This window comes from Anguilla anguilla, chromosome 18 (genome assembly GCF_013347855.1).
Source record: "Anguilla anguilla isolate fAngAng1 chromosome 18, fAngAng1.pri, whole genome shotgun sequence".
Taxonomy (NCBI): Eukaryota; Metazoa; Chordata; class Actinopteri; order Anguilliformes; family Anguillidae; genus Anguilla; species Anguilla anguilla.
Genome location: NC_049218.1, coordinates 13,775,768 through 13,791,298, shown reverse-complemented (window position 1 = coordinate 13,791,298; position 15,531 = coordinate 13,775,768). Strand labels below are relative to the sequence as shown.

General features: G+C 50.9%; 1 protein-coding gene across 1 annotated transcript in view; it reads left to right on the top strand.

Moving 5' to 3' along the window:
• Positions 1 to 15,531, top strand: part of plekhh2 (pleckstrin homology domain containing, family H (with MyTH4 domain) member 2) — a 29,240-nt gene that overhangs the window by 10,984 nt on the left and 2,725 nt on the right. Inside the window, exons 3-26 of the mRNA XM_035399566.1 lie at positions 3,118 to 3,180; positions 3,482 to 3,631; positions 3,918 to 4,001; positions 4,189 to 4,270; positions 4,431 to 4,634; positions 5,184 to 6,049; positions 6,438 to 6,513; positions 7,117 to 7,211; positions 7,337 to 7,481; positions 8,166 to 8,302; positions 8,922 to 9,032; positions 9,967 to 10,053; positions 10,308 to 10,466; positions 10,666 to 10,746; positions 10,967 to 11,146; positions 11,241 to 11,349; positions 11,675 to 11,787; positions 11,986 to 12,165; positions 12,303 to 12,400; positions 12,832 to 13,009; positions 13,694 to 13,849; positions 14,447 to 14,544; positions 14,727 to 14,868; positions 15,282 to 15,427. Coding sequence (XP_035255457.1) covers positions 3,118 to 3,180; positions 3,482 to 3,631; positions 3,918 to 4,001; positions 4,189 to 4,270; positions 4,431 to 4,634; positions 5,184 to 6,049; positions 6,438 to 6,513; positions 7,117 to 7,211; positions 7,337 to 7,481; positions 8,166 to 8,302; positions 8,922 to 9,032; positions 9,967 to 10,053; positions 10,308 to 10,466; positions 10,666 to 10,746; positions 10,967 to 11,146; positions 11,241 to 11,349; positions 11,675 to 11,787; positions 11,986 to 12,165; positions 12,303 to 12,400; positions 12,832 to 13,009; positions 13,694 to 13,849; positions 14,447 to 14,544; positions 14,727 to 14,868; positions 15,282 to 15,427 — 3,740 coding nt within the window. The remainder of the gene's footprint in view (positions 1 to 3,117; positions 3,181 to 3,481; positions 3,632 to 3,917; positions 4,002 to 4,188; positions 4,271 to 4,430; positions 4,635 to 5,183; positions 6,050 to 6,437; positions 6,514 to 7,116; positions 7,212 to 7,336; positions 7,482 to 8,165; positions 8,303 to 8,921; positions 9,033 to 9,966; positions 10,054 to 10,307; positions 10,467 to 10,665; positions 10,747 to 10,966; positions 11,147 to 11,240; positions 11,350 to 11,674; positions 11,788 to 11,985; positions 12,166 to 12,302; positions 12,401 to 12,831; positions 13,010 to 13,693; positions 13,850 to 14,446; positions 14,545 to 14,726; positions 14,869 to 15,281; positions 15,428 to 15,531) is intronic.

Sequence of the window (15,531 nt, the reverse complement as noted above, 5' to 3'; positions counted from 1 at the left end):
TGGGCTATGAAAAAGCAGAGTCAGAAAGCTTCTTAACTATGAAATAAACCTGGAGAAGGAAAAGGTACCCTTTTTGTTCACAGCAAACTGCTTGTGAGTGAGTTAGTGAGTAAGTGAGTAACAAAGACCACGAGTAGGTGAGTGGGTAACACTAATGGTATAATGGATGCTGTGTCCAACTATATCCAATTTCAAATGAATTTCATTTGTAGATTATGTGGTAAACGTAATTTAAAGTTAATTCAAAGTTAAGAATACGTTTGCACAAAGGTGTGTCATTGGATACTATGAAGAGAAGGGCTGCAGCTTCCGTGTGTCAGCCGTGTGTAACCCATGACATATGTGCCGTTTACACATGTACTTTAAATGGAAAACTGAGCTTGTGGGTCTAGCTGGCCCGCAGTCAGACATGGTCAGGGAAGAGGACGGTTCTCACTATTTATATCTGGGTTCCTTCTCCCAGCATGTATTATTTCAGCAACTTCTGCAAGGGCCCAGGGGTCCCCACTGTGTGTGTGTTTGTGTGTGTGCGTGTGTGCATATGTGTGTGTGCCTGTGTGTGTGCCTGTGTGTGTGTGTGAGTGTGTGTGTGTATGTGTGTGTGTGAGTGAGGTTCATAGTGCTTCTCTTTGGTCTAAGTCAGAATGCGAAGGGGTGGGTCCAGTGGTTTGGTTGCCGTCTTTGAACTGCTTGGTTCTAGGTTTACTCATGCACACACACACACACACACACACACACACACACATACACATATCCACTGTGTTTCCCTTCGTGAAGCGCATGAGTGCGTAAGAACATAAACTGAAAGCTCAGGCACTTCGCTGTAGTGTGAGATGTGTTCTCCTCGGACTGCTGCCTGTGTGGAGCTCTGGGAGGGAAAGTGTGACCTCACCTGTGTGGGTCGGGCCTGGCACCGGTTCCGGAGGGCAGGAAACGGCTGCAGCTCCAGGGAGACACACTGGAGAAGGGGAAGACCGCCCGCTCAGAGCACCCATCCAAGGAGGAGGAACGGGGCAGCATCCAATCAGAAGAAGGCTTGAGGGAAGGGGTGGGGCATGCGGCCGGAGCAGGGACCTGGGGCTGGAGAGCAGAAAGTCAGGAGGACGGGCACTGAAGAGATGAGCAGATGTTGAACTCAAGAAGTGATGTTGGGTTTTGGACTCAAGAAGCAGACGGGGGTGGGTTTAGTCAGAGGTGGGGGTGGGAGGTTGGCCCCACTGGCTGTAGGTTCAGGGAAAGTACTGGAGAGACATCTGTGGAGTACAGCGAAAGCCCTGGGGACTCCTCACGACAGGACAGGGCCCACCGCACGTACCAGCCAAAACCTCACACGTACGATAATAAGTCTCATGATACCGCTGCTTCAGAACTGAGACAGTTTGAAATAATATTCCCGTTCAGTCAAAGTGTAGTGGCTGTTATTTTCATTGACATGAGGGTCCTGTCCATTGCTTCTCCTGGAAACGTGCCCACTTATCTCACAAGACCAGATGTGTGTAAAGTAAGGTCTGCAGATTGAGACAGGCCTGGTACATGGCTTGTTCGGTAGGGGAGGCGAGAGCAGGGGATGATGGGTAGAGTCCTCGTCTCTCTAAGAAGCCCCCGTGTGCCCGTCTCCTCACAGGGTGCCAAGTGGCTTCACAAAAATGCACCCTGGCTGTTTTTTCCATTTTCTGTACTTTTATGATCATTCAAGCAGTCGGATGCGTCACTTGCTCGTGGGAGGGAGAAAGGGCTGGAATTCTTGTGGAAGAGTGGGATTATGGGAAGGGTTGAGTCAGCACTTCCTAACCCTGTTCCTAGAGATCTGCTGTCTTGTAGATTTTCAGTTCAACCCTAACCTGGCACACCTGGTTCTACTAATAAGCAACTCATCGAGATCTCTAGCTGTTGACTGAGGTGTGCTTTGTTAGGGTTAGAGGGAAAACCTACAGAATGGTAGATCTCCAGGAACTACTGGGTTTGGTGTTTGGGTTCAGTGCTATGGAACAGAGTACCAGTGGGGACTTCTGGGATTGAGGATTAGTACTTTAGCCCTCCCTTCCTCACTGTACTCTCTCTTAGGGTCCCAAAGCCCCCATTGTGACCCCCCCCCCTCCACCCCCCCCCACGGCGGGCGCCTCAGGCACGTACGGCTGTGCCGCTCTTCCGCCACACGTCCGCCGCACAGAGCTGAGGAATCGGAGAGGAACGCTGCTCGTAAATTCTGTTCTTCTGCGTGCGCACGCGCGCGTGTGCGGCGGACAGCTGTGCTCGTCGGGCCGCACGGCGCCATCGCGGTTCTCAGCCTCCCAGACTAACGGCGCTGTGTCTGCCTGTGGTTTTCATAGTGGTCTGACACCTTTCCCAGCTTTCCACCCGTGCGCAGAGCACATCGCTGGTCCCGTGTGGCATGACACTGGGAAGCAGCGCGTTTTTTCCCCCTCGCTCCACTGCTTCCCCCCCGTCCCTGTCCCTGTCTCTGTCTCTGGCGGTGCGTTTCTGGGTCTGACCACGTTTAACTGACTGTGGTGACATGTATCTTAAAGAACTCTTGCAGCACGACCATGTCAGTCTAACAGCTGTCTTTGCCCTTTTGTTAAAATGCTTACGTTCGATTGCGGTTCAGTGCCCCAGCTTCTTTTACGCGTCTGTTCTCGTTACTAGTGGACAATTTGTGGGTGAGGAGTTCCTGTACTGATCACGGTCTTGGCTAAAGGACCTTTCTTTTCTCTCGCTTGAGTTGCTGATCTGGGGCACATAGGTTCTCCATCTTAAGAGCGTATCTTACTTATTATGGAAACATTGAGAAAACGTTTCGCGCGTTTTGCGAGATGGTTTATTTTCCCTCAGGCAGATTTAATGAGTGTTCTAAAAAGGACGCAGCTTGGAATGCCAGGACTTCCAAAAGCATTTTTATCTTAAACATCTGGGTCTGATTGAGGTGCAATATTTGAGGCTCTGTATTTGTTTGTGACCATCTGAGCAAACATTCTTTTTGCATTCCTTTTGTTTCGGGCAGAAAAATGAAAGGTTTGTGGAATGCTGGCCTGTGCAAACTGCCAGCGGGGAGGGAGAGAGGGGGCCTTCGCTGGCTCCCGTCCTCCTCATCCTCACCCCTCTCTTGCTTATCTGCAGATGCAGCAGTTGGAGAGACAGGTGCTGGAGGCGGAGAGACGGGCCCAGAAAGCACACCAGGAGGTAGGAGTGTGTGTGTGTGTGTGTGTGTGTGTGTGGGTGGGTGAGTGTTTGTGTGTGTGAGTGTATGTGTCTGTATGGGTGAGTGTGTGTGTGTGTGTATGGGTGAGTGTTTGTGTGTGTGTGTGTGTGTGTGTGTGTGTATGGGTAAGTGTTTGTGTGTGTGTGTGTGTGTTCATGTGTGTCTGTATGGGTGAGTGTGTGTGTGTGTGTGTGTATGGGTAAGTGTTTGTGTGTGTGAGCGTGTATGTGTGTATCTGTACCTGTGTCTATATTTGTATATGTGCATGTGTGTGTCGTGCAGGTCCAGGTGATGGAGGAGAAGCTGAAGGCTGCAGACGTTCAGACGAGCGAGTCAGAGATACGGCTCTTTCGTCGCTGCCAGGACCTGCAGACCCTGCTGCAGGAGAAGGATGACATCATCACACTCCTAGAGCAGCAGCTGGAGGAGCAGGTACGCTCCTGTCCTCACCTCACAGCCAGGGGGAGACAGAGAGCAAAGCCCAGGAGGCTCAAATCCAAAACACCCCCTGCAGTTCAGTGACCAGCTATGGTTATATTATCAATAATATCAACCTTAAAGGAGTGTGCTACAGTGACGAGGGGGTGTGGCATAGAGGTAACAAGGTGTGACAGACAGGAGGGGGTGTGACAGACAGATATGAAAGGGTGAGACAGACATGAGGGGGTTACAGTTGCCAGTTGCCCAGAGGACAGCTCCTATGTCTCTCCCAATGCAGAAGCAGATCAGACTCCAGGAGGCAAAGATTGTGGAGGAGAAAGCTGCCAAGATCAAGGAGTGGGTGATGCTGAAGCTACATGAGGTAGAGTGTGTGTGTGTGTGTGTGTGTGCGTGTTTGTGTGTGTGTGCAGGTGCAGATGTGTGTATATGTTTATGTACTGGTATTTGTGCTGGACATTAACAGCTGGGTGTGTGGTGTGTGTGTGTATATGTTTATGCACTGGTACTTGTGCTGGACATTAACATGTGTGTGTGTGGTGTGTCTTCAGCTGGAGGTGGAGAACGGGTCCCTGAGGGAGACTAACCAGCAGCAGAGCTCTCAGATCCTGGACCTGCAGAAACGTGTGCAGGGTGAGGACACACACACACACACACACTCTTACTCACACACACACTCACAGTGGCCAGAGATATTGATAAGCAAAGGAAATATTGATAAGCAAAAACTCACATGCTCCCATCGAGATTCTTCTGGTCGTAACTTCTCCACCCGTTTGTGTTTTGGGTTCAGAGATGGAGCAGAAGAGGGCCGGGACCGCCCAGCCCAAACCCGGCGAAGCCCAAAGACTCAGCAGTCTCACATTCGGCTGCTTCCAAGTGCGAGCCAAGAGCCCGCAGGTTCTGACAGGTCCAGAACCGGCCCGCAGAACCATCAGCACCCAGCAGGCCGGAGGAGAGCCAGCAGAGGCTACCGCTTCACCACAGAGCACTACAGGTATGAGTACAGGCAGAAGATACTTACACTGTGCGGAATATACACTGAAATCATTGAGGTTATACAATCACAGACAATTTCATTTTTGCATTTAGGTAAGTTAAGTGGTGCCTACCACACCTACCCTAACTACACGTCCCAGGTTCAGGGTCAGTACGTGTTCCGTTTTAGAAGCAAGCTTAGAGAAAGGTGGTTTGCAGCTGAGCATCCGAGTGGTGCTACTGCTGTTTCACTTAGTGCAGACACATCTAACAGCCAGATCCAGCTTGAATCGTACCAGCGCCTCCTGGCTGAAGTCCTGTTGGGTGACCCTCTACTGCCTGCAGCGACCCCTCTGGTCAGTCAGGTTCCTGCAATCTGTCTGCGTGGCTGCTTTGGCTGTGCAGTCATGTGCCACAGTAGCTGTGTTTGCAGAGTGCAGTCTACCAGATGTTTGCTAAAACGTGTAATATAGCAGAGCATTTCAGTTTATACACCATGCACTGTAAGATTACTGGTGCGAATGAGTGCATTTAATGGATCTGTTTCTCTCTGTTCCCTTTCAAAAAGACAAAACCACCAAACAGAATTCGGGGTCTGCAGGGGGCGATGTGGACAGCCGGGGTCAGAGGTCAGGGCTGCCAGGCCAAGGAGAGGGGGGCTCGGAGAAGCGGTGCGGCTCAGGGAGGGGGGGCGACGGCAGCTCGGAGGAGGAAGGCGAGGGCGGGGGCAGAGGAAGGGTGGAGTCGCTGCGTGTGTCCTCAGCGCTGTCCAGCGCGGCGTCGGACGGCGGGGGCAGCGGGGCGGGGCTGAGGTACAGCCGGGCAGGGAGCGAGACGTACCTCACCGCCTCTGACGACAGCAGCTCGCTGTTCGACGACGACATGCAGCGAGCCGAGCGTCCCCAGCTCCGCCTCCAGGGCGGTGCGGAGGGGGCGGGGCAGGCGGGAGGGGGGCGGGGCAAGACAGGGGCGAAGAACGACAGCTTCTCGGACGACCTCAACAAGCGCTTCCAGTCCCAGCGCCTCGACTCCTCCTCTTCCTCCAGCGAGGCCACCATCCCCAGCCCCGCCCTCTCCCCCAAGCACCCCGCCCCCCTCTCGGAACAGAGTGCCCCCGCCCCGCCCTCTGCGGCGCTGCCCAAGCTGCGCACCCCCAGCGCCTTCACCGTCAGCGTGGCGCTAGCCAAGAAGCACCTGAGCCAGCCGTCGCTGAGCAACGACTCCGCCCACGGCCGCAACCGCAACGCCATCAGCATGCTCCGCCCACTCAGGCCCCAGGAGACTGACCTGGACCAGGACCAGGACACGGACACAGCCCGGGAGCGGCCTAACGACACGCCCACCGCTGGGGAGGACCTAGAGTCGCCCGAGTCACCTGGGATGGTCCCGGGCAGCAAGCCGCCCACACCTCCCCTGCACAGGTTCCCCTCCTGGGTGAGTGCCGGGATTTGCAGAAAGTTTTTCAGGTTGAGCTCTGTCACTAGAACTAGAGGGGTATAGGTGAAAGTGAGTTACAGGTGAACTAATTTCTCATCATTGTGCATTTTAGTCTTTTTCTTATATCCTGACTTCTGTGTGTTGGAGGTACACAGAGGAAGGACAATAGGTGAGGGTAAATGGGGTTTTCACATGAAAACCTGATGTAGATTTTCTGTGGTAGTTCATAAGAAAAGTTTGAAAAACCTTGCAATGCAATTCTATGTCTTTATTCCTGAGTGTATGATTTAGTAACGGAGGAGTAAAGCTATGGGGATGGAGGAGTGAAATTCTTATTTTGTGATCTGTCACATTTTCCCATCTGTCATTTTGACTGGATTCACAGGAAAGCCGGATATATGCAGTGGCCAAGTCCGGCATCAGACTGTCAGAGACCACGTGTACAGACCCCGTCAGCAAGAGTGAGTGTGTCCACACGCACCACAGATTATATAGACTAACCAGATATTTTACTTTCTTCCTACTTTTCTTCCATCCGCCCTATGTTTTAATGACAAGAGGATACGGTTGGTATTGCTGAAACTTGTAATGAAAGATGCATTGCATTTTTTGCTCAGCTGACACACACATCAAGACATTATGGTGATATTATTAACAGCAAGAAATTTACTGCAGAAAATCTACTTTTTACTCTTTGCTTACATTTTTAACAATGGCATTTCCCTGCAAACATCTAACTTTCTAAAATAAAGCATTGTTTTTAACCTCTACCCCACACTTATATGACTAGATGTCCTGGAAAGAGAACCAGTCTGTCACACACGTGACTGTTTTCAACCGCTTCCTAGCAAACCACAGATTTTGACTGGTTCAAAAGTGTCCCAACAAATCTATTATCCAATTTCATTCTCTGTAATTCTGTGTGCCAGTAGGGTAACATTTAAAAAATAACACTTGTAAGCAGGTTACGAAAATGGCAACCATTCTGTTGGAATGTACATTGTTTTGCATGTAATTCCATACAAGGTCTGTAATTGGCTGACCATGCTTCTTCCCTGTGCCAGACTCCACCCCCCAGTCCTCAAACCCTGCTTCAGTGCTGTATACCTCCCTGATCTACAGGAACATGACCACGCCTGTGTACACCATGCTGAAGGGGGTACGTGTGTGTGTGTGTGTGTATGAGTGTGTGTATGAGTGTGTAAATGAGTACATGTACCATATGTATGTGTATATGAGTGTATGTTTGCGTAGCATAAGGGCTCTGTGTTGTCCGTCCCTCAGAAAGCCACCCAGCTGAGCAGCAGTCCGTTCTCAGACGAGTCGTCGGGCTCAGAGGAGGAGGAGAGCTCTCTCTGCAGCTCCCGCACCTCCGGCTCCGACTCCCGCAAGGGGAGCAGCCCAGGGAGCCCCCGCGCGCTCAAGAGAGGTACACACACACACACACACACACACACACACACACACACACACACACACACACACGCACACACACACACACGCACACACACACACACACACACGCACACCTACACACACACACACACTCACGCACACAAACACGTACACACACACACTCACACACACGCACGCACACACACACACACACACACACACACACACACACACACACACACACACACACACGCACACCTACACACACACACACACTCACGCACACAAACACGTACACACACACACTCACACACACGCACGCACACACACACACACACACACACACACGCACACACACCTACACACACACACACTCACGCACACAAACACGTACACACACACGCACACCCACACACACACAGATCCACGCACGCAAATACATGCATGCACACAAACACACACACACACTCGCTCACGCACGCACACACACACACACACACTCACGCACGTACACACACACACGTACAGAAATACACACACACACACAAATAAATGCATTCACACAAAAACACACAAATACACACGGACCGTGGTCTCAGTGGTCAGTGTATGTCTGTGGTCTAATGTCGCAGTGATTGGCTGGGAGAATGTGTGTGTGTGTGTGTGTGTGTGTGCGTGTGTGTGTGTGTGTATTTTAATTGTGTTGTTGTGGCTGCAGCTGTGTCCATGTCCTCGATGACCTCTGAGAGTGACTACGCCATTCCCCCGGACGCCTACTCCACGGACACAGAGTGCTCCGAGCCAGAGCAGAAACTGCCAAAGACCTGCTCCTCGGCCAGCGACAACGGCAAGAATGTGAGCTTCTCCATCTCTCACACACACATACATATACACACACACACACACATCCTCTATTATCCACACACACACACACACACATCCTCTATAACCCCCCCCACACACACACACATCCTCTATTATCCACACACGCACGCACATACACACACACACACATCCTCTATAACCCCCCCCCCCACACACACACACACCCTCTATTACCCACACACACACATACACACACACATGCACACACATCCTCTATTATCCACACACACACACACACATCCTCTATTATCCACACACACACACACATCCTCTATAACCCCCCACACACACACACACCTCTATTACCCACACACACACACACCCTCTATTACCCACACACACACACACACACATACACACACACACATCCTCTATTATCCACACACACACACGCACATACACACACACACACACACCCTCTATAACCCCCCCCCACACACACACACACCCTCTATTACCCACACACACACACATACACACACACACGCGCACACACATCCTCTATTATCCACACACGCACACCTCTACTACACCTTCAACCCACCGTTCACCTCCACCCAGCCCCCCTCTCCCTGTCTCTGGGGTTCAGGAGCCGCTGGAGAAGTCGGGGTACCTGCTGAAGATGGGGGGCAAGGTGAAGACCTGGAAGAGACGCTGGTTCGTCCTCAAGGCGGGGGAGCTTCTGTACTACAAGTCACCGGTCAGTCAGTGTTTCTCTCTCACACACACACACACACGCACACACACACACACACAACACGCATTAATCCAGAGTTGCATCCTGTTATTGTTGACTTCTGTGATTGCTCGAGTCTGAGTGTTGGGTGGAGCCTTCTTTACTGCTGCACTATGTCTGTCTGTGGTGCTGTTGTGAGGTCCCAGTAGCTCAGTGTGACTGTGAGGTCCCAGTACCTCAGTGTGACTGTGAGGTCCCAGTAGCTCAGTGTGATTGTGAGGTCCCAGTAGCTCAGTGTGACTGTGAGGTCCCAGTAACTCAGTGTGGCTGTGAGGTCCCAGTAACTCAGTGTGGCTGTGAGATCCCAGTAACTCAGTGTGACTGTGAGGTCCCAGTAACTCAGTGTGACTGTGAGGTCCCAGTAACTCAGTATGGCTGTGAGGTCTCATGACTCCTGGCTTTGCTGCATGAGTGGCGGGTTTCTCAGAAAGCAGAGAGCAGGGCAGCCAGCTGGCAGGCCTGACTAATGGAGCAGAGGCGGATGATGTATGGGCCGTAACATTGGAACAGCTGCTGGTGATATCCAGTGTGTGTGAGTGTGTATGTGGGAGTGAGCGTGCGGAGAGACTGTGTAGCTCATTTGTATCTGCTACACACACACTCACACACACACACACACACACTCACAAGCCATCTCCAGTGGAACTTTTACAGTTAACGTGCATTTTTCCTGCTGCACTCAGTAGCATTCGCTGTGCTTTCCCTCTCCCCTGTAGCCGTGAAATGGCTTTGGCTCCGATGACAGAGCTGACAGGGCTCCCTGTGTGTCCCGGGCTGTGGAGAAGCCGCTCTGGCGGAATGTTCTGGGTACAGTGTGGGGTGTGGAGTGTGGGGTGTGGGGATCCGTTGGGTTCAGTGATTCATTCTGCTGATGGGTCTTTGTGCCATCTCCCCTCAGAGTGATGTCATAAGGAGACCTCAGGGCCAGATAGAACTCAACGCTACCAGCAGCATCACCCGCGGCGACGGGAAACAGACGCTCCAGGTATGTGTGACAGAGAGAGAGAGCAAGAGATGGAGAGAGAGAGAGAGAGATAGAGAGAGATGGTATGTGTGCACGTATTTGTGTAAGTGTAGGTTCTTTGCTGTGTTCTAACTGGTGTGTGTGTGTGTGTGTGTGTGTGAAAGAGAGAGAGCAACAGACAGAGAAGGAGAGAGAGAGAGAGAGAGAAACTTGTTTGTGTACTCACTTTTGTGGGTATATGTGTGTGTGTGTGTAACCTGTAGTATCCTCTGCAGCTGGTCACAGAGAAACGGGTGTACTACCTGACGGCAGATTCTCCAAACCTCCTGGAGGAGTGGATCCGGGTTCTCCAGAACGTCCTGCGGGTCCAGGTGGCCAGCCCACTCTTCACCCAGCCCGAGATCCGGCCAGGCATGAAGGGGCTGCTCACCAAGGTACCGCCCTTGGATCCCCAATATATTGGATCCCCATGTATGGAAAAAAATGAGGGATCAATGACATGACTGCAGCTGTGGACATTTATAACGCATGACTGTGACTGTCCAATATTAAAACAGGTCTGTCACTGACTCTGAAACGATGACACAGCTATGACTGTGACTGATATTGACACTGTGAATCTGTGGCTGACAGGTGAAACATGGCTACTCCAAGCGGGTGTGGTGTGCGCTGATCGGGAAAACTCTCTACTACTTCCGCAGTCAGGAGGACAAGGTACGCCCCGTCCCCCTCAGTCGTACCCTCCACCCTCTCCCGTAAAGTTTGTGTACCTTGTTTTTATTCCTGCACCCACAAACTGCCTGTGTCCCTCTTCCAACTGTCCAACTATCACATCCAGAGACACAACAGCATAGTATAACACCATGGTCTTACAGCATCACTGGATGACGGTGTGTGTGTGTGTGTGCGCATGCGTGTGTGTGTGTGTTCTCAGTTCCCTCTCGGGCAGATCAGGTTGTGGGAAGCACGTGTGGAGGAGGTTGACAGGTCATGTGACTCGGACGAGGACTACGAGTCAAGTGAGCGGAGCCTGCTGTCGACTCACTCCACCATAGCCGTGCAGCCCCCAGACCAGGGCCCAACCTACCTGCTGATTGGCTCTCAGCATGAGAAGGTAAGGCAGAGGGCAGGGCCATAACAATCAGCCAATGACAGGTGAGCCTCAACATGCCCGGGTGCCACTCCTCACCTGTCCCGTCTCCTTGCAGGAGGCGTGGCTGTACCACCTGTCTGTGGCATCGGGCTCCGCGGGGGGTCAGGTGGGCACAGAGTTTGAACAGCTGGTGGGCAACCTACTCCAAGTGGAGGGAGACCCAGGTGAGTCTTCTAGCTTAGGTAAAGCACTGTGTATTGGTGTTTTCGGCATGCATCCTTCATTTTAAATTAAATTCAGTTCTGTACATACAGTAAATATTGCCAAAACATAAGAAAAACAAACCAATTTGAATACAAGGGAAGAAAAATCTATTGAAAGCATTTAGTTATTATCTGTAATTATAACTTATATAATTATTATAACTGTAATTATAGTACTTGCAAGTTGAACAGGAAATGCGTGTCATTTATTTGTAGTGGTCATTCTTGTTAAGTGGTTGTTCACTGTCTCTTTCTCTTTCTCTCTCACTTGCACTCTCTCTCTCAGGCTCACAGATATGGAGGCACCCCATGCTGTGCTTCAGTAAGGAGGGTCTCTCCTCTCCTCTCACCACACTGCCCTCCCAGGCCCTGCAGACCGAGGCCATCAAGCTCTTCAAGGTAAACTCACAGGCAGAGGGACACAAACGTGGGCTAGCACAGTAACCGTTACATTAACTTAATTTACTCATACTCAACTCCCAACAACCCAGAGTTATGGCTGACAAACTCTCTCTTGTCATGAGACTCTGCCTTTTTAATTCTAATAAAGTTGGCATTAAAAGTCGAAAGTCTCCCTCTCCCTCTCTCTCTCTGCAGACATGCCAGCTGTTCATCAACGTAGCGATCGATGCTCCAGCGATCGACTACCACGTGTCTCTAGCCCAGAGTGCTTTGCAGGTGTGCCTGACTCACCCAGAGCTGCAGAATGAGATCTACTGCCAGCTGGTGAAACAGACCAGGAAGAGGCAACCCCAAGGCCAGGCTGGGCCTCTGCAGGTACACCTTGTGACCACAGGGGGCAGGGCAAGGACCACGTGCTGACTGTCTGTACATGTCTCTGAATGTCTGTATGTACTATGTAGTCATTACTAATTGTGTGTGCCTGTGTGTGTGTGTGTGTGTGTGTCGTGTAGGGTTGGCAGCTCCTGGCTCTGTGTGTAGGCCTCTTTCTGCCCCAGCACCCCTTCCTCTGGCTACTACAGGTTCATTTAAAACAGCATGGAGACTCCAGGTGGGCACACACACACACACACACACACACACACACGCGCACACAGACTCTCTTTCTGTGAAGTGCTTTCTGTAAACAGTCACTCGCTCACTCTCTGACAAGCTCACATACGCGTACATGCACACACACGCTATGTGAAATGCTTGCCACAAACTGTCGCTCACTCATTCACTGACATGCTCACAAACACGCACACACACACGCACCATGTGAGGAACTTGAAACATGCCAATACAACACGCATACCACTCACGCATTCTTCACATACACCATAAATCTACTGTACGCACTACACATAGTCCCCATCTTGCACTCATCACACACTCATAAACTTATGTAAATACCACATAGGAGTCTGCCTCAGTGGCTTGTTAGACATGTCATCAGTCTTTAGCGACACCTGTTTCTCTCTCTCTCACTTTCTCTCTCAGAACAGAGATCGGGAAGTACGCCATCTACTGCCAGCGGTCGGTAGAGCGCACCCAGCAGAAGGGTGAGCGTCAGGCTCGTCCGTCCAGAATGGAGATCCTGTCCATCCTGCTGCGGAACCCCTATCACCACTCCCTCCCCTTCAGTGTGCCTGTGCACTTCCTCAATAACACCTACCAGGTAGTCCGCCTTCTATGTCCCTGTACATACACACACTCAGTTACACACAAACTCACTCAGTCACATGCACTCACTCACACTCACTCACACACTCACACACAAACTCACTCACAGTCACATGCACTCACGCACACACTCACATACACACAAACTCACTCACACTCACTCACACAGTCACACGCACTCACTCACACTCACTCACACACTCACACACAAACTCACTCACACTCACTCACAGTCACATGCGCTCACTCACACTCTCTCACACACTCACTTACACACAAACTCACTCACAGTCACATGCGCTCACTCACACTCACTCGCACACTCACACACAAACTCACTCACACTCACTCACACATACTCAAACAGTCACACACATTTACTCACACTAACTCACACACTCAGTTACACACTTACTCACTCACACAGTCACACACATTCACTCACTAGCTCACACACTCAGTTACACACTTACTCATACAGTCACACACATTCACTCACACACTCAGTTACACACTTACTCATTCATACTCACTCAGTCATACACACACTCACTTACACAAATACTCATTCACTCACTCACTCGCTTACAAACATACTCACTCACACGCTCACGCACACAGTGAAAGGACTGTTTCAGGTACCTGGTCTGGAGTGACAGATGTTTTTGTGGTGCTGCAGGTGGTGGGGTTTGACGCCTCCACCACAGTGGATGAGTTTCTGGGACGCCTGAACCAGGACACAGGGATGAGGAAAACTGGTCAAACGGGATTCACCCTCTACACCGACGACCCCTCTGGACGGGACCTGGAACACAGTCTGCAGGGCAGCATCAAGGTTGGACAGCCTCACAGAAACAGAGCAAATCAGAGACATATACCAGCCCACAGACACGTCGACAGCCTCACAGAAACAGAGCGAATCAGGGACATATACCAGCCCACAGACACATCGACAGCCTCACAGAAACAGAGCAAATCAGAGACATATACCAGCCCACAGACACGTCGACAGCCTCACAGAAACAGAGCGAATCAGGGACATATACCATCCCACAGACACGTCGACAGCCTCACAGAAACAGAGCAAACCAGGCACATATAGCAGCTCACAGACACATCGACAGCCTCACAGAAACAGAGCGAATCAGGGACATATACCATCCCACAGACACGTCGACAGCCTCACAGAAACAGAGCGAATCAGGGACATATACCAGCCCACAGACACATCTACAGACTCACAGGAACAGAGCGAATCAGGGACGTGTACCAGCCCACAGACACCAGCTTTGTACTCATAATACCAGTCTCTGGCACACATAAACATTCAGTCCTTCAGGGTAGGATTTGTAAGTTTTTGGACTGACTTCAATCATTCTTGTAGATAGTTACTTATAACATGTTAATGACTGTTTACTGGCCCTGCCCTCAGATCTGTGACATCATCTCAAAATGGGAGCAGGCCTCCAAAGTTCAGCAAACGGGCAAGTCTGAGAGCACCAGGACTATACGGTTCACCTATAAGAACAGGTAGAGTTCAGACCCTATTTTACAAAGAGGTATACCTCACAATATTATGAATACATGTATCCTGTACCGGTAGAGTTTAAAATATATTTTCCAGTGATTCCAACACACTTCCATTGTTTCCTGAGGACATTTGTTAACCACACCCCCTGCCCCCCATCCCTCCCCCCCCCCTCCTCCTGCAGGCTGTACTTCTCTTTCCAGGTGAGGGGGGAGACAGAACGTGAGAGGCTGCTCCTGGCATACCAGACCAGTGAGGAAATCGTCAAAGGGCATTTCCCCATTAACAAGGAGCTGGCCCTGGAGATGTGCGCTCTGTTGGCCCAGGTAGGAACGCTGAAGATGTTATCATCTGAACACTATCTCACTGCCCTCCTGAACATGTACACCCAGAGGACCACCCTCCCAAAAAACCCCAAACCCACACTGAACACGGACACCCAGAGGACAACCCTCCTCAGATCCCCCAAACCCACACTGAACATGGACGCACTGTAGGGCTGTTGACAAAGACTACAGCAAGATAAATTAATTTTGTTCTGTTCTGTTTAGTGACTAATGTGATCTTGGGTTCTTAAAATGGTTCTAAAACTAATTTTTCATTTTTATTTTGTTGCGATCTGGGGCATCATGATCATTTTGTGTAATTTGTGTAACACCAGTGGCCAGAACTAAATGCCATGTTCTACTTCTGTGAATCCAATATATTTGCCAATTAGATTAGTTGTCTCTTCCCCCAGGTAGAATTTGGAGATTTCGAACGTCCATTCAGCAGCCCGGCCGGACCGGGTTCAGCCCAGTCCAAATCCAACCAGACCCTCAAGCAGGTTCTGGAGAGGTTCTATCCAAAGTGCTATCGCTGGGGCTGTACAGAGGAGCAGCTCAGGTAAGTTTCAGGGGAAACACACAAACATCTGCGCACACACACACACACACACACACACATGCGCGCGCACACACAAACACAGACACGCACACACACACACATGC